Source organism: Euwallacea similis, chromosome 26 (assembly GCF_039881205.1).
Source record: "Euwallacea similis isolate ESF13 chromosome 26, ESF131.1, whole genome shotgun sequence".
Classification (NCBI taxonomy): domain Eukaryota; kingdom Metazoa; phylum Arthropoda; class Insecta; order Coleoptera; family Curculionidae; genus Euwallacea; species Euwallacea similis.
The window spans coordinates 1,986,671-2,014,611 of NC_089634.1; the positions used below are offsets into that span (position 1 = coordinate 1,986,671).

A 27,941-nucleotide genomic window follows, 5' to 3' on the forward strand; every position below is an offset into this window, starting at 1 on the left:
TTTTGGTGGAAAAGAAGAGGTACCAAACGACGCTGTCGGGTACCTACGGATCTCGGCAACAGGTGGAGGGGCGCTTGGGAATATTATAAAGCGATCCGCCACGGTTTTAGTTAACTTTTAACCTGGACAAATTCAGAATTTCCATTTCCGGCAGGCACGCGACGCGACAATGACCGGTTGAAGTGAAACAGCGAACCGGGTGCGTGTTTTCTTGCTTTCTTGGGTTTTCACAAGTTTTCCAGTTTTAGTGCGAGTGTCCTTTGCCATGACTTCCGGAGTGAAACAGACCGTTATCAAGTAAGTTTTCTCTATTATGTAGCTGGAGAAAATGGTTTACTTAACACACGCGTTTTTATGCACATTTGCGTGCGGCTACTTCAATAGGTCATTATAGAAAGCTGCAGAATTGATAAGAGAAACATTGTTTAAAATTTCCAAGAAGTTGCTCAAAGTGTTAAATTGTCCCGCTTCTAGGTCGCAAATTTATTAGTTGCTTTTACGGACATTCCATGCAATTTCGGCGACAATTGAGGTGTGAAATATAAATTAAAAATTTTAATTCGATTTTAATAACAAGATAAAATATTCAGTGATTTGATCACAAAAGTGTAGCAGCGAGAGACGAAAGTTAAAATTGATAATTTCGTAACCACTATTGCTGAGCGATAATTGCATTGCGAACGAACAAAAGTATCGAGTAGAAATAAGCTATTGCATGTGTGTTTCTGGAAATTTAACAAAAGGCACGATAAAAAGCAATAAAAGACAATTTTACTAATACACCAGTTACAGGATGATATTGCCTAGGTTGATAAACTAAACGAGGCCCATTAGGCGTTCGTAGGTACCTGCTGTCCTGGTATAGATAACCCAAATTCTTGCGATAAGTGTTTGGTGCCTAAATATATAGTCCGAAACAAATAATTTCAAACTACGAGGTTGGCTTACGGATTGATCCACCACACGAAACTGGAAATCACTCTGAACAGGTTTTAGATGTTATGTAAATTTATTTAAGTTTTTAATAACGTTAATAAAAATATATTACGAATGTTTGATGGGTCTAGCCAAGTCTCCTCATTGCGAAATTATCCTAAATAGATGGATTATTCGCAGTTATGATAGTCACCGCTTCGTTTTGTTTTGGATTGAAACGAGTACCTCCTCGGTTCAATCAAACGGAACCCAAACGACTAATCGTAAAATGGAAATTTATGACGGTGGGAACAATAAAACCTCTCAATATTTACGAAATAAATAAAATTCTTCGCCAAAGGAGGTATAAAAAGATGTTTATGTTCGTCACAAACCGGTTGATTTCAAGAATCAATGTTCTACGTTGATATACATGGATGTGGAAATTCAAAGAAAAGCGACGCCAAATAGATCATTCAGACTCTCCGCGATGACTTTCTGATTTTAACCATGTTTAGTACCTGCACTTGATTGTACAGGATTTCATAACACATTTGAAACGCGGTCGCACTTCGATAAGCCCTCATAAGCCCCAATTTCAATAACAAAGCAAAAATCGCAATTTCCACTCTCAATTACCCAATCATTGCCATTATAATGTCGTTTACTATATGTTTCCGCATCCAACATGATTGTGAGAGTTTATCGTCAATTACCCGATAAATGGCCGATTTCCACGATTGTGGCATCCGGTGCAAGGGCGATTCTGCCGTCATCTTAAACCGCAATTAGCACGAGGAATCCGGTAAACCACCAAATTGGTACAGTTTCACACAATGGTTTGAGTGTTTAATTTGCCATTTAACTAGGTGCTTATTAGTTATGTCAAGAAGTGACTAGAGGAAAACATGTGTAACCTATAGATGTTTCCTCAGAAAAGAAATAATAACTATAATCGAATCTTAAAAACCTGACATTATGAGCAATAATCATACAACATAATGATGGATTACTGAAGGAAGACGAGGATTACGTAAGAGAATTGATGAAAGATGTTCATCGATGCATGTTGGCCGGTAATTATGGGCTTAAATGTTAAAGTACACGGTTTCAATTTTGTCCGACAAACAGCCTGCAACTCGCGACAGGGAGATGACACGAAAGGTGCTAAACATAATCAATATTTTTGGCGGAATATTAATATTCATGACAGGCTCGTTAGTACCTAATTACTAGCAGATTCGTAAGACGAAACTTTAAAGCAGGTAAGTGCACAAATCTCCGTTGATCCCTGGTAAACATCCGAAACTCGTTGCTAAGATTGAGAGGTCAAAGAAGAAATTTCTGCAACCAGTATGAATAGCATGGTGAATTCCCCAGAGGAGTCCCAAAAATAGTTACATACATTAATTTGTATTAAGTTTTGATCAATAGGATTATTATAATACCCGACGTCATGTTTTCGGCTTGGCAATCGTTCCAAGTAAATTGAAATGACGTCAAAATCACTTGATTAAATTTACGTCATTGCTTAATATCTTGCTTTCCAAAATTCTCGATTACATTGATTGTGATTGTATCAGAAATTTTTACGGAAAAGCAGAGTGGTAACACACACCTACACGAAAGAGAGAGGAAAAACAAGGAGAGTGGAAAGGTTCAAAAGACGAACTACCATTGAGAGACTTATTCATAAGATTTAATCATCTGATTTAGACTTGATTTTAAGAATTTCCTACGAGGCTTCATCGCTCAGAGATAGGTCATCTCACAGAGTTCAGATATTTCTATACAAACACATAAAGAAGTATTTGCCTAAATCGCAAGACCTATTCAAAGTTTCCAAATTTGCAGTTGAGAATTTCAGGAAATGAAAATAGTAACCTAAATAAGGTATCTCTGAACGTAGTGCCGTAAATTCAATCACATGTTCAAGATCTCAAAATGCGACGAAAACTTCGTAAAAATATGTATATATCGAAAAGTGCTTTGTTTTTTATATAGTATGTATATGGTGCGAAAAGCTGGTTCCTAAGATAGTTTTTCTATTAATATTTTCGAAACGTTTCGAGATAAATTAATGAAATTTCATACTTTATTATAACTTTTTGTGCACTTCCTGAATCGCTAAAGAAATTGCCACATTTTTTCAGGAGCAGGTAATACAGGGTGATAGTACTTAAAAAGTACCTAAACTTTTTTGTACTTATCTTTATTGATGACTTTTTATAGGAAAAATTTTAAACTTGTAAATTTTTGCAAGAAAAGTACTCTTGTAGAAGGTCAAAATCTCCTACAGTTTTCAAGAAAATTCAGATTTAGCAAATCGGTGGATACTATGTTTTATTAAATTAATATCAGACTTAAAATCAAGTTGGCCTTGAAATGAAATTTTTTTTAAAAACATTTCCATATATGACAGCATTTATTAATAAAGTCTGGTGATAAAAATGATTATGATGGATGAAAATAAAATAAAATGAATATAAAAAAGTTTTAAACCTGATGTTTATTTAATTACACATAGTATCCAATTGTTTGTTAAATCTCAATTTGCTCGAAAATCGTTAGAGATTTCGACATTTTATAAGGGTACCTTTTTTTATGTAAAAATCGTCAATAAAGTTAAGCACAAAAAAGTTTGGGTACTTTTTAAATGTTACCTCTCTATATTACCCGCCCCTGGAGAAATGCGATAATTTCTTTATAGAGGCCCAGAAAGACCACAAAAAGTTATAATAAAGTACAAAATTTCATTAGTTTACCTTGAAACGTTTCAAAAATATTAATAAAAAAGTATTCGCAGGTAACAACCTTTTGCACACGGTATGTCGAAAATAAACCGCCTTTCAATATATGTTTATATGAAGTTTTTGTCATATATTGGGACCTAGAATACGTGGTTAATTTACGATACTATGTTCAGAGACACTTTGTATATGTAATGAACAAATGTATTAATGGCGGCGATTAATAAACGAGCAGTTTTTACGCGTGAGCGTAGCAACATCGATATTAATAATCTCACTACTAGACGTGTTAAGTACAAAAGACAATTTCGTCTGGCGATTGGTAGACGTCTGATACCTCACATTGATAAAGTCTTCCTTTGTTCCGTTCATGGCATTAAATTGTATCAAAATACCTAAAATTTTTCCGTCGATTACATAGCGGAGACGCCTGAAAGCAATGGGCGCATTCAGGAAGCCACATTTTGCAGTTTTCTCCGAAGTTGACAAGTCTTAGTGCCAAAAATGACAATGTTCATAAATGCCGGATATCATTATGTGACACACAGGTAGCATGAAGCAATTGGTTGAACAATACCAAGGCCAGTTAATTTATGAAATTGCAAAATCATACATTAAAGAAAAACCCTGCATTAATGGGGATCACTAATGAATGCCTTTATTTACATTTATCGAAAGGACACAATAATACTCAGGAGACAGAAAAGATGTTTTAAAATTTGGCAAAGTGGGGCTTCTTATCTGATTTTGGGTAACAGTATTGCAAGGGCGGAATTTGGGAGTATTCGTGTGCAGCAAAAATTTAATGAATAGTTTCCACTAAATTCGAAAAATTTTATTTTCTAAAGAGAAAGACATGAAACGTTAATTTTGGGCACAGTCGTGCAGCTACATGTAGTCTTTAATTGAAATAAAAATGAGATTAACTCACTTTATACACGACGTACAAAGGCGAAACAATTTTAAGAAACATCTTGAAATTAGCTTAGGAAAAACCAACAACGATTTGACCAAATATTCGATTTTTTTTAACATTTCCGAACCCAGTCGGAATTTTATGAATTCTAAAACGTGGCTATGCCCGGCATAAAAATATTCAAATTTGTCCCAATTTAACCGATTTCGTGTCTTTTATGTTTGGAAAATCCCAACGGTAAGCAGTGAACTCGCATAACCCTGCATAGCTGTCAAGGTGACTTTATCCGATTTCGTCGCCATGGATTAGTGTCCAATTTCCCAAAAAGGGGGCACTAATCAATGGCGGGTGGGCCCAAAATGGGGGCGAACAAAGCTATAAAAATTGATATATCCATTTCTTCTGGGTCGTTGGCAGAAAGCCTTTTTTGAGTCTCAGAATTGTTGGAATTTTCGACCTGTGGCCATTACGTTGGGCACTTAACTTTTAACACTGTCCAATTAGATCAGAGCGTAGGTCGAAATAATTGAATTGTTAAAAACCAATATTGGCCCAAATAATAGATTTGTTGGTCTACCGATGAGGCTTTGTGACGTAAATAATGCGGACATTCCAGATTCCTTTCAGCTGGTTGGCGTAATTCTCACGGATTTCCTAAAAGAATGGAAAGTAATCTGCGTAGATCTTTCTTCCTTTTTCCGTGTAGTTTGCTAGATGCATAAACAAGAGTCACTTTTAGAATTACCCGGAAAATATCTAATGCGCCTCAATTAAGAAGACGTTCACTTTTTAGCTGTTTTTTCCACCTGCCTGGCTACAATAATTCATTTAGAAAAACCTAAATAGCTTTAATTTTTTATGAGCTCATCACTACACCGGTTCCACTGGCATCCAACACCGCAACGACTCATAATTATATATGGTAAAAAATAAATGTATTCTTTATACCGGGTATAATGCCTGTAAACAAATTGTGGAATCACCATAATTTAAATTCGAGATGATGATGATTGTTCGGTGCGGAACAATAGGGATGTAAATGAAAATCCCATCTTTTGTTAACCGAAATTATAAAAGGAATAATCCACCGAAATACCATTGATGTCAGCCAAAGGTCTGGTCCATAATCGTACACAAAGCAGAGTTAATATTACGTTTGAGGTCATCAAATCTCGGTGAAAGCAAAAAGGTTAATGGTATTGCCTAGTTAGAATTCAGGACAGGTCCTGAAGAAGAAAACAGGAGAAAATAGGTGCGGGAAGAAGCATTTGATACTTTCAAATCGCATTAAAGCTGATTGTAGCCTAAAGTCGCCCCCGATTTTAAGTGGAATTGCGTGTTCAAGAAAATTGAAAATGACACGTGCATGACGTAGTCATCTGTACCCTACAGACCCCCCATTCGCTTATCATCCACGAGCAACACGAAGATTTTTAATTCAATTCTATTAATATAGACACCTCGAGAACTTTCAAATCTTTGGCGACGCCTGGATCAAAGGAACGTGTATAAATTTGCTTTCGGAGCAGTTTCGAGGTCCGCATCAACTACTGGTGGTCTATTAAATATTCCAAAAACGAAATAAGAATGAACTTAACAAATTGACATCATGGAAGATTTGCCAATTTGCCGAGCGCAACTAATTGCCAAGATAAATAAAGGTGAAAATTGCGCCTGTTTCTCAAGTGTTGTCCTGGCTAATAGACGTTTCGCATGTTTATAATAATTAATTGTTAAGATTTGTGTGTGTTATAACGAAATTGACTCGAAGCCTCCCTCCTCGTGGATTGTGAAAAAAGGGAAAACAGGTTCCAGTGAGCTGTGCGACGTATCCGTTGCAAATTTCTAAAGAAAACACACGGTATATTAAATTGGTAGATTTATTGCGATGGCGCTTTAATGGTTCGAAACCGACCGGAATACATGAATATGCGATTATGTACTGCACGTATGCTGGAACGTTAATGAGGCTTCATTGAAATATTTTTTGATACCGATGGAATTTTTAAAGCGGAATATCAGAAATTTGACTCTGAGAGCTCGAAAGCGGGTTAAGCAGTAACGGGAGTATTGCCAATTTCTTATAATGGCCATTGATTAATGTAAAAGCGGTGCAGTAAAATAGGATTTTGATTTAATTAAATTGAATTATTTATTGATTTGAATCTCATTCACGCTAATTTGGAGAAGGCTGCGAATTTGCGGTTTGTTTTTTAATTGAAAGCATCTCAAACGAACGTAAATAATAGATTAAAAGTTCAATTATAAATTAGTATCTCGGTGATTAATAAACACGTATTTCACCAAATTGGGTTAGCTATTGAGGTACTTTGAGGGGTTCCCTAAGTGGATTTTGAAGATTAAAAATATCAAATGCATACTCAGAAATGTACTTCATCAGAAAATGACACACCGAATCTGCAGTGGTGACAAAGTAAAACCACATTTTCATGCTTAGTTCGTATATGAACAACAAAAATTATTTCTGAAATTGAATATGAACACTTTTAATAGCATCACTGCTCAAAATGGTGTTACTTTCAATATTGAAACGGTTGATGTTGGGTCAGTAACAAATCCAGGATTTATATCTGATGGATGCCTGCCCATCACCAACGGGGCAAAACTTAGACATAAATTCGTTCGCAACCTTCAAGTTGTGGCACAAAAATAGCATTGAGCGTTATTCTTCAACTTTGCACTACGACACGTATTTGAGCTAAAATTAGTAATGAACTAGGAATCCATTATATATCCTAAAATTAATCACATAGCTTTTTCCGAAACGTGAAACCGCAAAAATTATACGTAAAAATTAATGTCACGCAATTTCGGAAAAACCGTTTAACTGCGACCTTGCAAGGCCGCCAGATTCTTGAAACAGAGTGGTCATAATCCAAATTGTGTACCTACACAAGAGCAGTTACGAGTAGATTATAAGATCTTTATATTCCGTAAGTTACAAAATCACTGAACAGTGAGAAAAACATGTATGATTTATATCTCGAGCTAAGCATGCGTAAGTGGCTCTAAACCCAACACTAAAATCACCTTCACACCTTGTAGACGAGTATTATTAATTAGCAGATATCAGCCTCCAATTAATTATGTCGTAAAATTGGCATAGCATATAAAATTATCGTTTTTATCTAAAAGAGCAATTTGATAAACTGGTATTATTGGTTTCAATATCAGTCAAAGTTTTATTGGCGGATAATGCGGTCGAGTACGAGCAGACTGTGAAGTGTCCTTTACACGAACCATATACGACTTTAGATCTGAAATCATACATTACTGTGTATGTGACGCGGCTCATTAATGTCGGCCGAAATGGCCTCTTTTACCGGTGTGATCTATATGGGCGTTTCTACCCAGAGCAAAGTTACGTTGGAGGACAACAAGAAGTAAGTAAATCCTCGAAGAATACAAAACTTGCAAATATGTCTAATATGTGCCAGCAAAACAGAGAAAGCCCAAAGCATAAAAAAGTGAAAGGCCACAAGGCAAAAGAACACCTCCGAAGACGTGGTGCGGGTGCGGCTTTCAAATCTGCATTTTGTATCTTTTTCGGGCGAAAAAGAAAAACCCATATAATACTTTCCAAATCCTGTTACCTGTTAGCAGAAGACTTCCTGCCAATCTAAGACCATTAATAGCAGAAGTTGCTTATCTCGCAACTGCTTTTACTACTAATAATAAATTAACCGTCCAAAATCTTCGATAAGAAAATTAATTTTATTTTAATTATTTTATTAATTAAGAATTATTAATATAGCGTGAGCTAATAAATAAATAAGTTCGTCTTAATCGATCCTATTGATAATTCGAAGATGTATAAACCACCTGACCGACAAAAATTCCTTCTTGAGCAGTATAACCTGATTTTTTGCAAGGCGAATAAGAATACCATAAATTAGTAGGTACTGCACCACGCCCATTACATTGGCAATGTAATGACCTCAGTAGTTGCCATACACAACAAAACGCATAAGCTGGTGCCTCATGATCAAAGTTTTCACACAACCTCAAAACATCAACATTTCTTATTGATTAAACTACTAGATAGGAGGAATAAATCACCAGCGAATGCCCGTTTATCACCATGATTCTTCAATACATTCAAGATCAATCGATGATTAACGCGTTCCTTAGTGTTAGCTATGACTGTGTACTTCATTAGAAACAACTTTAAGCAGTATAGAGGAATTGGAATTCACTTTCAAAATGACCTCGTAGAATGGGACGTAGGTCATCGCAGGACACCACGTGTGCTCTATATTTCTGTGAAAAAAAAACGAATCACCACAATTGCAGGGCCTTGAATCTTGAAGGCAGAATTTCTTGTTGAACAGAAAACAAGACCCAAAAGACAATTTGCCAAGTTTAACGTTACTAGTGATGTTAACTCGTAGAGAAAGAACTTTTAGGGGTAAATATACCTTGATAACATGTAAAGAAAATTCATTTAAGTGTGTATACTCAAACGCTTCGTTAGCCAAACCCAGGGAGCTTTTTTCTTCCTCTTTTTAAACTCCTGCAGTTTATAAGATATCTAGCCCAAATCTGGAATATGTGTCACTGTTGTTATATGCACCAATTAGCTATGTCGAATCGTTCTGAGAACCTACAGGATGAAATTTTTTCTTGGCCACGCCCCTTTCACTAGCAAAACTTCTTTAAGTCAGTGTTCCATTTGGAATTTTTTTGTGTCTTGTATTTTTTCTTAACTTCTTTTATCGTATTCTACCGTAAACTCCTAAGGAATTTTAACTAAATGGATAGAAATTTGCATAATTCCCTCAATATTTATCACATATTATGTAAGTCAAAAACAATGACAAGCTTAAACATCTCGTAAACTGCAAGAGCTATGATTCAAAAATGTTTAACAATTTAAAACTCTTAATAAATACCTAGTAGATGCACTAAATTTACGGTGTTGATTTCTAGGATATTCTGTATGCGAGTATGTATGACATGGGTAATTTTTCACCTTTACAATTAGGGGATGTGTGAAACACACGAAACTACAAGTTTGTTTATGAATCAATACGATTGCGAGCTCACCATTCATAATATACATCACTTTTTTCATCTTAATTCATTATTCTCATTGTGTAAATAAGTACCAGAACAATGACGAGATGTTTTCTTGAAATCACACATACTCTCATAAATTCCATCAGAGCGTTATTGTAACGTCGCGCTTTATCAAGAGATAAACCCAACGACATAAATAATTAGCCAGACTATTTGGCTATCTATGTAATTCTACTTAAAGAAGAACAATGCCTTTTTTCTTATTACCTTCCCGGTTTCCAAAAACGGCAACTAGCAGTATACATTTAAGCGGGAAAATGATAAATCAGTTTAATCATCCAACTCATCACGAGTCAACACGCACGTAGAGTCTCTGAAATCACACAAAACACAATAAGAAAATTTAAATGGCAAAAATACCTACTTGAACTTGTCACATCACTCCAAAATCTTATTTGAGAGTGTGCCGCAATATCGAGAAAAACAAAATCTTCTCACATCCATCATCATGAAAAAGTCCTCTTTCTAGAGGATTTCTATCCTGATGGGTATTTTTGATTGCAGAAATCCAACATGGTGGAAAAGGAGGACGAGCATGGAACGATCCCTAACCCTTACCACAGCCGTACTATCATTAATAGGAATCTCAGTACTTATAGCTTTAGTCACAGTTCTATACAGTAGGAATGATGCAGTCGCAAGTGAGTACCTTCAATTGCCACCGTTACACGCGCTTCGAGAAATTTTAATTAGCTTGAAACATTACTATTAGTCAATGTAGATCGAAAGAAATGTGAATAGTGATTACACACATACTCGATTGCGGCCGTCACAAGTGAAACGCTTATTGAAAATAGTAATAATAATAATAATAAGAGCAATAACCTGAAGGAGAATGAAAACGGGCGCGCTTGTTGAATTGTTAAGTAACCAACCGAGCCTGCGTATGTTACAGGGTGTCTCGAATACTTTTCAGGTCCGCAATACAGTGCTCAGGCCTTGCAGGGACGAGAGACCTTTGTCATCACCGCCCCGCAAGACTCGCAGAAGTTGTGTGTTTCACCCGGGTGTATCCACACCGCATCAAGGTACAGTATAGCATAAAATTTATAAAATGAATTAGGGTCAAGATAGCATGAAAAACATTGACCTCATTAGCTTCGAATTGCAGTGGCGTTACTAAATTTCTTATTTTTTTAACGTGAAACACAGAGGTTTTTTGGAAATTTCATTTAAACGAGATTTACGAGGATAGTCCTAGAAGTACCCGACCTGACATATAGATGGCGATTTCTCGTCAAAAATTTTTCGATATTACAAAGACCTAACCTTAAAACGCTTATTTCTAAAGATTGAGGGTGCTCCTTTGATTGGTGTTTGTTTTGGAGTCGTTTTTAGTGAACGCTTTTAGAGATTTTGCGAACATGGGAAAACTGGTCATCAATACGTGATTCAATACTTTCATTTGAAAGGTCTTAGTCCATCCAACGTCAAAGCGGAATTAGATTGTGCTTTCGGGAAATCTTTCGTTAATAACTGTAAGTTATTGAGTGGTAGAGTTTAAACACGTTCGTACGAGCTGCTAAGACGAACTCCGCAGTGGTCGACCTAATGACGTGACCCTTTCAGAAATTGTGATGAAAATCCACAAAACTGTACTGGAAGATCGTTGGCTAAAATTGCGCAAGTTAGCAGACACGATAGATATTTAAAAAAAAAACTTTACATCGCATTTTGACTGAACGATTAGATATGAAGAAGCTGTGCGCAAGATAGCTGCCTCGATTACTCACAATTAAATAAAAAGAGAATTATTGGTAAAGTTCCGCAGCAATAAAGCCGAGTTTTTGTGTCGATTTATAACCATGGATGAAACATGGGTCTATCATTTCACATTTGAGACGAAAGAGCACTCAAAACAATGTACTCGAAGAGGAGAATTGGCTCCAAAGAAGACAAAAACCCTTCCATCTGCAGGAAAGGTGATGACGTTAGCTTTTTAGGATGCACGTGGGATAATTTTTATTAATTATCTCCCTAAAGGAAAAACAATAAATGAAGAATATTATTAGGCAAATTTGCTGCAGCGTTTTAGCGAAAAAACTAACAAAAAACGATTGCATTTGGCGAAAAAGGAAGTCTTGTTTCATTAAGACAACACACCAGTCCACACTTCCGTTATCGCGATGGCTAAAATTAATCAACTTAGTTTCGAACTTTTTCCTCACCCATCCTACTCGCCAGATTTAGCCCCCTCAGATTATTTTCTATTTCCAAATTTGAAAAAGTGATTTGAGGAAAAGGGATTTGCCAATAATGAAACAGTGGAGTCCGAGGTTGATACTTATGGTATTTTGAAACATTCAAAGCTTTTTACAAAAAACAGGGTATAGGAACGATAGAACACCGCTGAAAAAAGTATGTCAATCTCAAAGGAAATTATATTGAGAAATAATGTATTATTTTCCATTTTTTTTATCTTTAAGTATTACATCGGGTACTTCTGGGACTATCCTCATGTGTTAGAGCGCCTACACCAATGGAATTTCCGAGGACAATAGTCCAATGGCGATTTAGAAAATGCTATCCTAAAAATGTTAAATATTCTAGGTACCTACGCCACTGCACATCTTTTTAAATCGTAGAGCAGCTTTAAGATTAGTTGAGAAAGAATATTAAGCTCATTAGTTGAATTTCTCTGGCGGTGTTGAATTTAGTATTCTTGAATATACAAAACAAAGGTTACCTTAGGTTAGTGTGGTTGATTGAAATGAAGTGCTTGGAAAAAATATTCTAAAAGTGCAAAATCCAGCACCTACGTTAATGCACATTCTCTTAAAATATGAAGCAGCCTCAGGAGTAATCTAAAAATCGCGTAATATACAAGGTGTTCTTATTACTATTAAAGTAATAAATATAACCAAAGGAAAGTATACTAAGAAATTGTTCTGTGTTATTGATAACATTCAATGATATACAGAGTGTTCAAGGGAAAAAAACTCAAGTTGCCTAGACTTCTCAAAATTATCTTTAAAGATGAACTGAAAATCTGCCTTTATTAATCTAACTTCGGAAATATTCAATGAAGCCTAACACTCCAATGATATGTAGCGATTACCCTACAATATCGAGTCATTTTTAGGGTGCTGGAGTACATGGATCAATCCGTAGATCCTTGCGACGATTTCTATCAATTCACTTGCGGTAACTTCATAAAAAAAACCATCATTCCTGATGATAAGTCATCGGTTACTTCGTTCAGGTAAACGACCGAAAACGCTCCTCCTGCTGTAGTGCAAAATGATGCGATTTTTAGTTTGATAAGTGACGAACTGCAGGAACAGCTTAGAAAAATGATAGAAGAGCCTATTAAAGCCGATGAACCGCAACCTTTCCAGCTAACCAAGAAACTCTACAAGGCCTGCATGAACAAAACTTTAATCGAATCTGATGGTATTTGATTTCGACTTGAAAAATTGTTCGGATTGAGAAAGTGGTTTTCAGGACTGAACACAATTCATACGATTTTGAAATATTTGGGAGGTTGGCCGGCTTTAGAAGGAGCCCAATGGAATGAAGGAAACTTCGATTGGAGGCAGTCGGTGTATAAGTTCAGAAAGGTGGGATACAGCGTGGATTATTTTATGGATTTCTCTGTGGGGATTGACGTGAAGAATTCGACGAAGAGAACTATAGATGTAAGTCTAATTTATAGGTGTTGAATTGAAAAACTTTACTTTCCAAATCATAAATCGGACTAATAATTCCAGCTCGATCAAGCTTCTTTAGGCTTACGTAGGGAATTCTTAACGAAAGGAATGGGCGACAAACTCGTAAAAGCTTATTACGACTATATGGTGGACATCGCCGTCTTGTTTGGGGCTGAACGCGAGCGCGCAACCAAAGAACTCATGGATTCTTTAGAATTTGAAATGAAATTGGCCAACGTAAGTAAACAGCATTAATATTCATGAACCATGAAGTGCAGACCACTGAAAAGGTCAGAAATTCTGAATTCTCGATTATTAAAATTCAGTGACCTGAGCCAGGGTTTTATGCCGGTTAAGTTACGATTATTGTTTTTTGCTTGACCATGGCCAAGTAAACCAATGCGAGTTACCTTTAAAGATTTCTTTGCCAAGTGAAAAGAGACGAAACGCGACCGCCCTGTACAACCCCATGACCATAAGCGAGATGCAACAAAAATTTCCCAGTATTCCATGGTTGGAATACATAAATACCCTGCTTGGGCCAGACATCACAGTGACCACTGAGGAAACCATCATCGTTAGCATCCCCAATTACATTACGGACTTCGAAGCTCTGATTTCCAGGACACCTAAGAGGGTACAGGCTAATTATGTCATGTGGAGGGCTGCTGCCTCATCAATTTCATATCTCAATGAAGCATTGAGAAAGAGACAGTTGGAGTATACTACCATTGTTACTGGGAGGACTGAAAGGGAAGCTAGATGGAAGGAGTGCATTGATGTTTCAGCTGGAAGGTGCCTATTAAATTGCTCACAAAAATAGTTGGAGAGACACAGTTTTTCATTGCTGCCAGCTCATATTTCGAAAATGTCTTTTCACGCATAAAAAAAGATTCCGAAAGTCCGTTTCTTCTGGGATCACTGATTGAGCCTGATGGTGGCTTATTTCAGCACTGTCCTCGTAATACCGTAAAATTATGCAATATTTCCAAAACGCGAGCTCTGAAAAACGACGAAAAAATATGCCCTTCCGACCATTTTTGTCAACAGTTTATTTGTTGATTGAAATAAAAGACAAACTAAGGATTCGTTACAATTAGTTTGTCCATTGCTGCTGGTGCTCTATACGTTCGCAAATTCTTCAATGAGGAAGCTAGACAGAATGCCAAAGAGATGGTCGCAGATATTAGGGAAGAATTTGAAGAAATCTTAAAGAAAGTTGATTGGATGGACGAGAAGACCAAGCAAAATGCCATGGACAAGGCTAAATCTATGTCGACCCATATTGGATATCCTGATGAGATGCTAGACGACAAGAAACTGGTGGAATTTTATCAAGATGTATGTGATTAAGTCGTTTTTATTGCATACTCAAATTTCACATTTCCAGCTTGAACTGGATGAAAACAAGTATCTTCGCTCCATCTTGAATCTAACCTTATTCGGAACACGACTCTCCTTCAAAAGACTTCGCCAGCCGGTTAATAAAACTGACTGGATCACCCATGGCAGGCCCGCGGTGGTAAATGCCTTTTATTCAGCAATCGAGAACAGTATTCGTAAGTACTCACGTGCAACACTCATTACAACCATTTTATTATACAGGGTGTTACTTAAGAACGTGGCCAAACTGCAAGGGATGATTCTTTGAGTGATTCTAAGAAGAAAAATTTATATAAACGTAGGTTTGGCGATGCTTCGTTTTCAAGATACAGGGTGTCAAATTTTTTTTAAATCTTTACATTAAAAAAAACTTCTAAATAACAAGAAGACGCAAACTAATATGATATTGAAACTTGCTGAGAGTTTTTAATGTAGTACAAAAGAATTTTTTAAGTTAGAAATTGTTTGTCTCTTTTAATAGTGGCGTGCATAGGGGTAACGCCAGAAATTTAAGAAAAATCAAACAAGACCATCGCTTTATTAAAACTGCACTTATATAAATGGTACACCATTTTTTTAAATAAAAAGACATTTAATAAATAACACGAAACTTATAATAGTTGCTTAAAATGTTCTTCAACTTAATTGCAAGCATTAGCTTGTCTTAACATCGATTGCCGATCGCGTTGAAATATTCCCGGCGTATATCTTATCTGATTACATGAATCCCGTATCCGTCGGATTAATTGTTTTTCAGTGTTAACCGGAGTTCTATAAACGAAGAACTTTACATGCCCCCAAAGGAAAAAATCTAATGATTTAAATCTGGTGACCTGGGTGGCCATGACTGTGCTTAATGCGAAAAATGTTTTCAAAAAATCACTGTCGCATAAATAACAATAATAACCATAAATAACATTGCCAAATTTTAACAAAATCGGCTAAAGAATTATTAATATTTTAACAAGAAACGATTTGAAAAAAAGTTTCACCCCTATATCTTGAAAACGAAGCGTTACGGAACCTATGTTTATATAAAGTGTTCGTCTTAGAATCACTCGAAAAATCACCATTTGAAGTTTGGCCACGTACTTAAATAACACCCTGTATATTCTCTCTTAGAATTCCCTGCGGGTATTCTGCAAGGAGTCTTCTTCAATGCAGACCGACCTAGGTATATGAACTACGGAGCCATAGGGTTCGTAATTGGGCACGAAATCACTCATGGTTTCGATGACCAAGGCCGACAATTTGACAAAAATGGAAATTTGGTGGACTGGTGGCAAGAGGAGACGAAGAAGGCGTTTGTAGAAAAGGCCCAGTGCATCATTGACCAATATGGAAACTACAGCGTGCCCGAGCTAAATCTAAACGTAAGTTATCAGTGTGCAGGCGTGTAGATTGAAGCTTTCTGTACATACATTTTTTTTGTTTATACACCTTGGTTTGGATTTGAAATCGCTTTGAGTTGTGTAAATATGCATGCATATCAATTTTAATGTAATTCTGAAGGTATAAAATTGCACTGATGAATGACAGAAAATGAGATAAAGTTATGAAAATTCGAGTAAAAAATTCTGTGTCATCAAAATCAGTTGTTTTGTCCTTGTATAAATAATGGACAGTGATAGGAGTCAAATTTGACATATGAGCGAGGTTAAAAACCTAATGAATGTCAAATTTGAGTAAGCACTATGTAAAACAGGAACGCAAAAAATTCAATATTCTAACCTCACTAATATGTCAAATTTGACTTCTGTCACCATCTATTATTTATACAAGGGCAAAGGGTTGATTTGCATGGTGCCGCCCAACGACCCAGGCGAAACGAAATAGCATGTTTGTTTATAGTTTCGTCTGTCTTTTTATAGAAATCATTTAGAAATCACCTACAATAGTCCCAAATTTTGTGTGGTTTTAGTAATGTGAAAAACATTATAATAAATAATGGATTTTTTCTATGCGTTACCTAGCGCCTTATAGAAACGTGGAATGAAAATAATAATATGGAAAACAGTAACAATTAAATATTTTGACAGTCATAGTAAAATATGTTATGAATACATTATCGTGTGCATTCTCATGCAAACAGTAATGTATAATTCCCATTGCATATTCCTATACTTCACCATCCTTATCTTAGACATCCTGTATATGTATAAGAAGTTGTTGCACCAATTATACCAAACCAATCTGACCAATACACTCGGTTTGAAGGTAAACTTTTGTCAAGTTCCTTGGTGGAACTGCCTTTCAGATCCAGTCAAGCAATGGTTCTAAAGTTGGTGTAGCTAAACCTGACTGGCACTTGACCCACGTCATAAGAATAGCATTGCTGTTGAATTAATCTAATTTGGGACACTTGGAGATACAATGTTACTCTTATAGGGTGGTTCAATTATTATTGGTTCAGCTAAATTGATTTTGAACCATGACTTAACAATTGGGATAAGGGGGAGCTTTATATCTTCCATAACTCCTATTCGAAGTAGTAGATGCGTGGTAGTTTAGATAAATATCAAAATTAGCAAATTTAATAGCAACCATTAGTTTTCAATAATAATATTGGCATCCAGACCGATCCTGCAACTATTAAGGCCCAGTTGTGTAATCATAGTTTAGAATTCAGCTAAAATCCGAAGGCATACTTTATTTCAATTTACAGCAAATAGTTTAACCGCAATTAACTATAATTATAATTTTTTAAATGGGACACCCTATAAACGGCGTTTCATAACTATGGGATCAAACTTCTAGGAATTACTCAGTGCAAAAATAGAAGGCATCTGAGTATAAGAACCAGTATCCGCAAATATCTCCCTAAGGCGCTACGGCCTTACGATGCTTTAAGACAGTTATACGCAAAATTGTGTTTTATCGAGTTTTAGTACATTTTATTTTCATTTGTTTCTACAAAATAACACTGCAGAAATTGTTCAAAATGTCGTCCTTGAACTTGAACGCACTTGTTAAGTACTTTTTACTAAATGCTTATCTTAGCCAAGACTGATAACGGAAATTCTCTGTTCAAGCCCGTCAGTATTTAAATCATCAGTTCGGACAACATTGTATCGGCAGAAGTGGTCCAGTTCCGTGGCCCCCTAGATAACACGATTTAACACCTTTAGATTTGTTTCTGTGGAGATATGTAAAATCTCTGGTTCATGAACTGCCAGGGGAAACAGCGCAAAACCTAATTGAACGAATTACTGCGGTATTTGAAGTCGTTCAAAAAGATTATCAAATTTTTAGCCAAGTCGGCAGAAATTATGTACGTTTTTTAAACAGGTGCAATTAGATTCAAAGACGACACTTTGAAGAATTACTGTAGTGTTATTTTGTACAAATAAATTAAAATGAAACGTACTAAAACTCGATAAAAACATTGTTGTACATAACTGTCTTAAAGCATCATATGGCTGTAGAGAGACATTTTCAGACAAGGGTTCTTATACTTCAATGTCTTCTATCGTTGCACTCGGAACTGAACAATCCCTAGAAATTTAACCCCATAGTTCTGAAATACCCTGTATATTGTCTCCTAATTAACTTTCAAAAAAACGAATACTTTTTTTTCAATTTAAAAAATTGCAAATCTTCATTTTGTAATAACCGTGGAACCATCAAATTTGAGATACCCTGTACAACAGGGCCTTAATATTTAACCCTCGCTGATGTAGTTACACGTGTGGAATGTTCAATGTTCTTGTGAATTCAACTTTCTACTGTCTTGTAAAACTTAAGCATACAGAGTGACCATAGAAAAACATAACCCGCGCTTTCGTGATAATTACAGCATTCTGCATGGTATAGACTAACATCAGCTTAACCTTCCTCTTACAGCTGAATGGCATAAACACCCAGGGCGAAAACATAGCCGATATCGGAGGCATTAAGGAGTCGTACTTAGCGTACCGCAAATGGATATCTCGAAACGGGGAAGAGCCCTTTTTGCCGGGGTTGAAATACAACGGCCGGCAAATGTTCTGGATATCGGCGGCGAGTATTTGGTGTTCGGCCACAAGGGAAGAAGAACTGCGCCAAGTGGTCATTACTGATGAGCACGCGCCCGATAAGTACCGGGTCATCATACCTATAGGCGACATGGAATACTTCGCGCAGGACTTTAACTGCCCCAAAGGCTCAACGATGAATCCTACGCACAAGTGCGAAGTGTGGTAGGGCCGATCGTGCGAGAGGTCGCTGTGATTTGTTGATTGAGTGTTTTTATTTTATGTCTTGAATGTGATTTTTAGGTGATTGAATGAGAGTGTGCTAAATTGGATTTTATATATACAATGCTCTGCATCAGAGCTCTTTTCTATTTACATAGCTTATAAACCCCTGGACAAAATGATCGCATCACTAAAACTTTACCACAGTTTTAGTCCTAAATAACTTCCTACAGTCCGATTTTATCATTTTCTTAAAATTTAATTGTACGTCTGTCCTTCACGAAACACATCACATCCTTATATTTCTAGCGTCGGTCCTTCATAATTTCTTAGCGGGCGAATCAACCACACCTCCTTTTTTCGAAAAAAGATCATTTGCTTCAATATAACAGTTTTCAAATTAACCAAAAAAAAAAAAATGAAAAAAATGGGGATGTTGATTCCGAAATTTAGGGAAACATTTTTATATATTTGTTTCACTCGATATGCAACAGTAATGGACTTTTGCTACAAATCTAAGTTCATAATCCGAATCTTAAAGAATTGGTTTATAATTAATTGCAAGAATCACTAAAAACAGCTAATTGATTTAACAGTTATTTAGCATCAAAGTTGTGGTATAATTCGTGGTGCGTTAATTTTTTCGAGGATTAAGGACTGGGAGTAGGTAAAGTTTAAGGAATCTTAATAGGCAGAATATTTATATCATGCGTTAAACTCGACAATAGAAAATTATAAAATATTAATAAAATATACTGTACTTACTACAAATAATAGATTTTTGTCACGGAAACTCTTCCAACTAGCAATTTTTTAACTTTGGTATAAGCAACTTTCAAAACTTAATAATTTTCAATAAAAAAGAAGTTTTTAATAAAACGATTTTTAGCTTATCCTATTGTAGTTTTTGTCGCCATTCTTATAATATTTATGTGCTAAAAGGTGAGGGGAAAGTAGCTGCGTGTTGCTTGTGTAATGTAACGCTAAATACGGCATGTGTCAGTCACTTGTATATACGTACCACTGGTAATGCCGATTATTATTGAATTGTACATATTTCATATTTACTTTTATAAATAATAGATATTAAAAAGAAATATTCAGGTTAGTAGGCCTTAATTCATCCAAATAATTAGCTATAATCCTGAACAAACTTCCCACACAGCCTAAAAGAGGAGAATTAGCGTCAAGCTCCAGTTAGTGAAATTCAAGCAATTTTCTTAACACACACCAAATTTAATGCATTGTAAACTTACAACCAATCTACAAACAACAAGCATTCTACACTGTTCACGCTTCACAAAACCTACGAATCATTCAAACACAACCACCTTCCTTTATAGCTCAACGGTATAAACACGCAAGGGGAGAACATTGCGGACAATGGGGGAGTCAAAGAGGCCTACCTGGCTTACCAAAAATGGATCAAACGTAACGGTCCAGAACCCCAGCTGGCCGGACTACCCTTCACTCCAAACCAGATGTTTTGGGTGTCCGCCGGAAACAGCTGGTGCGCCCGCTATCGCCCGGAAACTCTGAAGTTGAGGATCTTAACAGGATACCACTCTCCGGCGCAATTTAGGATATTGGGACCCATGAGCAATTCGGATGAGTTCGCAAAGGATTTCAATTGCCCCGTAGGGTCAAAGATGAACCCACAGAAGAAGTGTAGAGTATGGTAAAGAAGAACTGATCGATATTATGTGGTAGTTCTGGTATTATTAGGTGATTTGGATGAGAAAGTCTTTAGGCATGATTGAGTTGTTTAGCATCTAAAGGTCTACATTTGAACATTTTGGCCCGAACAAACAGAACGAACGAGCCGAACAATCAAAACCGAACAAACGCGAAGATAGACCAATTTCGCCGAGCCGAACAAAACGCGCCGAATTGCTCAAAGAGTTCGGCGAAGTGTGGACGTGAACCCGCTGTGTTCATTCGAGCCGAAATGTTAAAATTTGGACCTATCTTAGTAACAATTTTCCGTCAAATGACTTTCTTCTTTAATGTATAGAAAAACTCTCAGAAATAAAGCCCACTGCCCCATTAATTTTGCAAATTTGAGAAGTAAACCGCATTTGCTGTTGGCGTCTAAAAAATCCCTTGTCCCGTAATCGATATTTGTTATTGACAAATATTTCAAGGCTTCTTCCGAAAGTTTAAACGTCGGTAATTCGTACGCTTTGTATTTTTTTTGCAACACAGCCGACGGAAAAATGTTATCACTAACACGCGTATGTTAATGAGCCTTAATACACTTATCCATTAAATAAGTATTCTACATGCGCAAATTTTCCTAAATAACTGTTAAAACAGTTTTAGGACTATACAAAAGGATCCTTTTGCAGGTGACGTAGATATAACGTCGGAGATGTAAAAGATCCGTAAATAGTGATTTTATTTTTATGTCGATGAGTTTCTATTATTACAGCATGCAAGCAAAAAGATATACTGTTAAATAAATAATTTAACACATGCAGAGAATCTTACTTTATATGTTGTCCTTGAATCCTGCGGAATCTTGAAGGATATCAGTCTGCTTCAGATCTGTTCTCAACCACATTTTGTAACGGTAGTGATGAAGAGTAATTCTACAAAAATAAAGAGATTAAAAGTAAACCATGTTTTTTTTCGTTATTAAAACACAATTCTTCGTTTTGACGCAGTGAATCCATGCTTCCAAAATCCCTCCAAAATGTAAAGTTGAATAGTAATTAAAATTTAGGTATACTCCGCTCCGTATCCACCAATTTGTCAAGAAAATTCCTAACAGAAAGTCTATTCTTAATCGAGTTAAATGAGTACGTTTACACTGCAATACATTCAGAAATTGCCTCATTAACCCACCTGAAGCTAAAAGCTTAATTTAACCGAAGAGCAATTAAAAATTAGGTAAAGAGTACTTCAAATCGTTGTAGTCGTACTCACCATTGTACTCACATTGTCAAGAAAATTCCCATAAAAAACTATTTTCTACCGAGTTCAGTGAGTGTGTTTAGAGCGAAATATATTGAGAAACTGCCTCGAAAATCTATCTGAAGCTATAAGCTCAATTTAACATTCATCGCTTTTGGAAAGACCTAACGATTTACATGTTGGCGAACGCTGAAATGTAAACAAATGAGAGAGGTGGTTAATCTTACCTCAAATGCAATTGCACTTAAATTATCAGCCATGGCTTTCCCCGTCTGTTGCACCAGCTCGTAAAATACGCCTCGTTTATCCTGCAGAAGCTCGTGCGGATGGCCGAATTCCAACTTTCGTCCAGCATCCATTACTAACACTTTATCAGAATCCATGATCGTGTGCAATCTGTGCGCTATCGTTAATACTGTGCACCTTGAGAATTTGTTTCTAATGGTGGCTTGAATCAAGGAATCGGTATGAGGGTCCACATTAGCTGTGGCCTCATCCAAAACTAAGATTTTGTTATTTCTGATAATGGCCCGGGCTAGGCAGATCAACTGACGTTGACCTACGCTAAAGTTCGATCCACCTTCGGATATTTTACTTTCCAAGCCTTGAGCTAGGTTGGAGATTGCTGCTTTTAGCTCTACTTCCTCCAGGGCATTCCAAATTGCCTATTAACATAAAACAATGTTTACTGCGTTTGTTTACTATATTGATGTACCTCATCGGAATGCTCGTCGAATGGATCCAAATTCTTACGCAGGCTTCCGGAAAACAGCACAGGCTCTTGAGGAATAATTGATATACTTGATCTCAGTTTGACAAAAGTGATCTTGGCCGTATCAACGCCATCGACTATTATTTTGCCTTCATTCAACGCCAGCCTAAATAGGGCTATAATAATGGACGATTTTCCAGCCCCAGTTCGACCTACGATGCCCACTTTCTCAGTGCTTTTAATGTCGAATGTGAGCTCTTTTAGCACCAATGGTTCATCAACAGAATATCTCATGCTGAGCTTCTCGAATTTTATATTCCCATCTTGGGGCCACTCTTTAGGTGGATCTTTTGTATCAACATCTTGCTCAGGTATCACATCTGCGTACTCCTTGATACGCTCCACGCAGGTCATGATATTCTCCAGTTCGCTCCACTGGCGCATACCCCATTGGAACATACCGGTTAGATTCATGGACTGAGTGATTGAGAAACCGACATTCCCTCCAAAGGACTCTGAATATGCGTCAAATTGCAAAAATAATGCTACTAGAAAAAACCAAAAACTAACCGCTATCAGAAAATAGGAAACTCAGCGTGACTAGTGCAATGAAAACAACGCAATACATATCTAGCCAAAAACCAAAAGTCCTGTTGGCTCCCAAAAACATGAAGTAAGCCCCACTGTAGGTGTTTTGACACCTGTCGAACTCTTCCTTAAGCATCTCCTGGGCTCCGAAAGCTCTGATAGTGGTCAAGCCTTGTAGCGAAGCCGTCAAGTGTGAATACACAGGACTTCTTGCTAAATCAATTTCCATTACGCCATTTTTTCCAATTTCCTCACTTACCAATTCCTTCAAGTCTCTTAATGTCCCTACTGGTGGCTAGAAAAACAATTCGCATGAAATAGAAAATAATCAGCATCCCAACAGCTGGAATCATCATCAATGGATTAACTGTAGCTATCAAGATAGATATGGCAATCACGGTCAAGGTAATTTGCAAAGTATCTAACAAAGTGATGGGCAACACTTCATCTACTTGATTCATATCTTTGGAAAACCTGTTTAGAATCCTCCCGGAAGTATTTATGTTGAAGAACCGCATGGTCGCATTTACGATTTTATCGAACATATTATTGTGCAGCCTCACTGAAGCTTTGTTGCAGAATCTGTAAAACGCCAAAGAACGCCCCAGTGTTAAGGTGATCATCAAGACTATCAGAATAGTATAGGTAATGAGTACTATGTTCTCTGCCATGCTCTTGATCCAAAACTCTTCAAAAGGGTTTTGGAGATCAAAGTGCGTGTCATTAACCTTTTTGATTTGATTCATATTCACCCTGTAAAAACGCTTGTTCCAAATCAGTAATACGAAATAATGCGAATTTGATGACTAACCAAATTTTGAGGTAATAGTCAACTAAACTGGAAACGAACCGAGCCACAAGAAAGATGATGAAAAGAGTGAATATCTTGCACCAATGTCCTCCTGATAGGAAGTATGAAGTGTAGACCTTCCAAGACACTTTCCCTGCTCCTCGACCTTCTGCCTCGACTTGAGGTGCCTGAAAAGAAGTTTGCTATAAATAATTGCTATTTTGATAGCTCAAATATTTCTTCTTATTGGGTAGATAGAAGAAAAAAATTTGTTTGAAATCAACCAAGTGTATTAAAAACAGTATAAAAACTACTTTAACTCACCTTGTCACTGTCCGGTACAATTTCCTTCGTAAATGCCCTCCTCCTCCTCACAGGTTTCAGTTCTTCGTTCTCTCCAATACTCCCTGTCTCTTCCTTATCCTCCTCATCATCTATGATATCCTTCAGTTCGTTAAGAAGTTTCGTGAAGTCCTTTCCAGAATTCTGCACATCCTCGTAGGTCCCCGAGTGTTCGATTGTCCGATTTCCCAGCACATATATCTTTTTCACGTTTTTCAGGTACTGCAACTGGTGCGTGACTAATATAACGCATTTCTCCTTAAGATACTCTATGATACATTCATCGAACAGTTGTCTGCCGACATGGACGTCCACGGCAGACAAAGGGTCATCCAGCAAATATATATCTGCGTCTTTGTAAACGGCCCTGGCAAGGTTGATGCGAGCCCTTTGACCACCACTAAGAGACACTCCACGCTCCTTTACGATGGTACGGTCGCCGTAAGGAAATAAAGTGAAATCCCTTTCGAGCTGACAAACTCGTACCACTTCGTGGTACCGCCTGGCGTCGAATTTTTGGCCGAAAACTATGTTCTCTCTAACACTGCCAACGAACAACCAAGGCTCTTGTGAAGCATAAGAAATCCTTCCATTAACTGTAGCCACCCCAGACTCTGCTGTTAATTCTCCAAGAATGCCGTGAAAGAGGGTAGTTTTGCCGCTTCCAATTGGACCAATAACCACTGCAAGCTCCTTTGAATCCACTTCTACATCCAAATCATACAAGTTATTGTTAGATGATGACTTTACCCACTTGAATGAGGCTTTTTTCAAGTGTATTCCTGCAGGAGGTTGAGGATTATTATCCTTTAAGCACTCTTTGGATTGTAGCTGATTGAAGAAGGTGCTGCTTGAGTCGAAAGCCACTTCCGAGTAGCTGAGGAATGTTTGGATTCTTTTGACTGAGATGTTTGCTTCGGCGAAATTGGTGATTCCCATCGGAAAGAACATTGTCACCGACACTTGTAAAATTCCGTAGAAAGATTGGAGGATGTAGACGTATTGGGCATTTAGGATGTGTCCCGTTAACACGTAGACTAAGACGCAGAGATAGATGGCGGTATTATTGAGAAATAAGTTGAAAGACATCATGATCCCTCTGATGACTGAAATTTTCCTTATTTGGTCCATCTCCCTTCTGAACATCAATGCAAATAAATAAATAAATAAATTAGTGTCTAAAATACAAATAAGCACCTGCGAGCTATTTCCACCAGTTTGGCAAAAGGTTTCTCCCAGGTGTACATTTTAATGACTTGAATGCCCGAAATTATCTCATTCATAAGACGAATTCTTTCGTCGGTCTTTATGGCAGTAGCCAATCGGTATATGGAAATTTTCTTGCCCATGTACACTACAAAAATTGTTACTAAAAATAAGTCTAAAATATTGCGATGCCAACGCACTTTGATAAGGGATGAATGTCAGTAGAAGAATGACCCCGATCATCCCCGTAAATCCCACTTGAAAATACATCAAAATGAGTACCACGATGGTTTCCAGGGGAGCCAACCACAAATAATGGGCGTGCACAGTGACCAGCTCGAAACGCCCAACATCGTTTGATATTAAGTTGACCATTTGACCTACTGTAGTCTCCGCTAAGGCGCTTGTGGTCAGTTTTAGGGCTTTGCGGTAGATTAGGGTGGATGTGGCTACTCGTACTTTCATTCCTTAAATGGTAGTTACAGACAATAATATAATAGTAAATTTATACCTTCACTCCAGGATTTTCGTGTTACTTAAAATTCAAAAACAAATATTGATTCAAGTTAGAGAGGCAAAAATTATCACGGCATTTGCTATTATTATATATTGCACAATACAAGAAACACAAAACACTACAAATAATTAATTTTTATCACCGAATTTACGTAATACACTGAAGTGTAAAATTAACTGTACGATTAAATTTTTATATATTTTTGCAATTCAAAAAAAAGTTTTGGAAATTTTTTTGAAATCTGGTTTATGTTTTATCAGCCACAACGTTTTTTCTTGTTCCAACTTGTTTAGATTAGTTTTTCCCTGTATAATCTAAAAAAACTCAGAAAATTACAGTTTGTTGAATATCAGGACGAAATGAGCTTTTTAAATTAAGTAGCATCATTCCAAGTTCTTGCACCATTTTCAATTTCACCAAGTTTGCTTCTAGTGAAAATATAGTTTTCAGTTTTTTATTCTTGCAACAAAAAAATTATGCCACCTGAATCAGTAGCGCAAGCTGTTGCCTTGCAAGATAATGGGCAGAGTATCCGTTATATCGCAAATGCTTTAGGAATTCCTCGAAGTACTGTATCAGATGCATTACACTGATTCCGAGAAACAGGACATTTTACCAGAAGACCAGGACAAGATAGACCAAGAACCACAAGTTTAATTAAAGATCGTTTCATCATAATGCAGATGGTATACGACCGCACATTGTCAGCTCCAGCACTTATCCAACGATTAAATGAAGTCCATAGAAACGTCGTTTCCATTTATACAGTTAGTATCTTTATTGCCATGGCCCCCGAGGAGTCCAGACTCGAGACCCATAAAACATGCATGGGATATTTTGGGCCGATGTATTCATCGTAATCACGCTGAATTTCAATCCCTAAATGACTTGGAACAAGGATTTCATGACGAATGAGAGCAAATCCCTTGCGTTGTCCCATAACATACCCAATTGTATGGACACCGTGATTAGAGTTTGCGGAGGCAATACATATTACTAAACATGTTATTGTTCATTTAGAAAATTTTTACGTGATATAATGTATTTTTTTATTAGTAAATTTGTAGACTTTCTTTTTTTTCGTAATGTTGTTTCCCTTTTTCTTCTTTCATTTTTTTTCACTGTATGTACTTTAACCTCCCAATATTAAATTTTACTAAATGTTCAACTAGTGACACTGTAAATATTTTTTTAATGTTTGATTTCTAGAAAAATCTAATAGTTCGGTTAATTTTGAGCTCAAGTGTAAAAATGTACTTAAATAACTCTCAATGTAAGCAAACTTTATAGAGCTGCTACTGCTTAGACTCACCTAAATGGATATTATGCAGAACAAAGGTATGCTGAAAAGCTGCAGAAAAAAACGTGCAAATTACTATGAGCCAGGCATAATAGTAGGCTTCCGTTTTGGTGGTCCCCGAGCCTGGTTCGTAATAGCTAAGCAGTTTAGCCAAAAATAAGGGCATTGTGAGTCTGGAACCCGACCGATATACTACTCCTCTAAAAATACTTAAAACTCACCTGACAAAAATTTCTAGGAAAAGATAACACATTCCCATGAAAAACGTTTGTTTGCCGAACACCCCAATCAACGCCTTCCATAAAGAGGGAGTACCCCGTATTTTGTCGGTTTGCTTTTGCCATTGTTTTTCTAACTTGTCACCTAAATACTTGGATTCGTGGGCTGTAAGGGCTGGAAACAAGTCCTCTTTCTGCAAATCCGCGTTCCACCCCTTTAAGAATAAGGGAAACATCCATCTGGAAATTCCACATTAATGCAACATTAACTCACACAACTAACACTCACGTGAAGAAGAATTTAGACAAGAAATTAGCTTCCGCATAGGGGTGAGACTTCTTTTTGGTTTCAGGGGCATCAGAGACCTTTGAATTCTCCATTACATCACATCGAATGAAGCTGAGTTGGTCCAGCCGAAATTATGCACGGATCCAACTTTTCACGTTACATTCAATGCACTGA

General features: G+C 36.8%; 2 protein-coding genes across 7 annotated transcripts; one reads left to right on the forward strand and one right to left on the reverse strand.

Moving 5' to 3' along the window:
- On the forward strand, positions 1–21,508 carry Nep2 (Neprilysin 2). 4 transcript variants are annotated; one of them, XM_066402604.1, is made up of 12 exons: positions 1–297; positions 10,186–10,322; positions 10,598–10,709; positions 12,764–12,883; positions 12,938–13,074; positions 13,126–13,319; positions 13,392–13,568; positions 13,750–14,126; positions 14,432–14,672; positions 14,722–14,890; positions 15,837–16,087; positions 18,558–19,607. In XM_066402604.1, the coding sequence occupies exons 1-12, from the start codon at positions 266–268 to the stop codon at positions 18,894–18,896; spliced, it is 2,286 nt and encodes a 761-aa protein (XP_066258701.1). In that variant the 5' UTR covers positions 1–265; the 3' UTR covers positions 18,897–19,607. The 4 variants fall into 4 exon arrangements, with proteins under 4 accessions (XP_066258701.1, XP_066258700.1, XP_066258699.1 ...); XM_066402603.1 differs by lacking the exon at positions 18,558–19,607 and adding an exon at positions 20,233–21,508 and having other exon boundaries at positions 4–297; XM_066402602.1 differs by lacking the exon at positions 1–297 and adding an exon at positions 7,782–7,985.
- On the reverse strand, positions 21,343–27,916 carry LOC136417094 (probable multidrug resistance-associated protein lethal(2)03659). Of its 3 annotated transcripts, none has more exons than XM_066402598.1 (12): positions 27,768–27,916; positions 27,482–27,718; positions 27,273–27,433; positions 25,644–25,910; positions 25,435–25,591; positions 24,220–25,375; positions 23,917–24,083; positions 23,365–23,858; positions 23,088–23,318; positions 22,521–23,032; positions 22,033–22,470; positions 21,343–21,480 (listed from the first exon to the last, which is right to left on the reverse strand). In XM_066402598.1, exons 1-12 carry the CDS (start codon positions 27,857–27,859, stop codon positions 21,421–21,423), a joined length of 3,972 nt encoding a protein of 1,323 aa, XP_066258695.1. In that variant the 5' UTR covers positions 27,860–27,916; the 3' UTR covers positions 21,343–21,420. The 3 variants fall into 3 exon arrangements, with proteins under 3 accessions (XP_066258695.1, XP_066258696.1, XP_066258697.1); XM_066402599.1 differs by having other exon boundaries at positions 27,482–27,693; positions 27,768–27,874; XM_066402600.1 differs by lacking the exons at positions 27,273–27,433; positions 27,768–27,916 and having other exon boundaries at positions 27,482–27,563.
- Between the last annotated feature and the right edge of the window lie 25 nt (positions 27,917–27,941).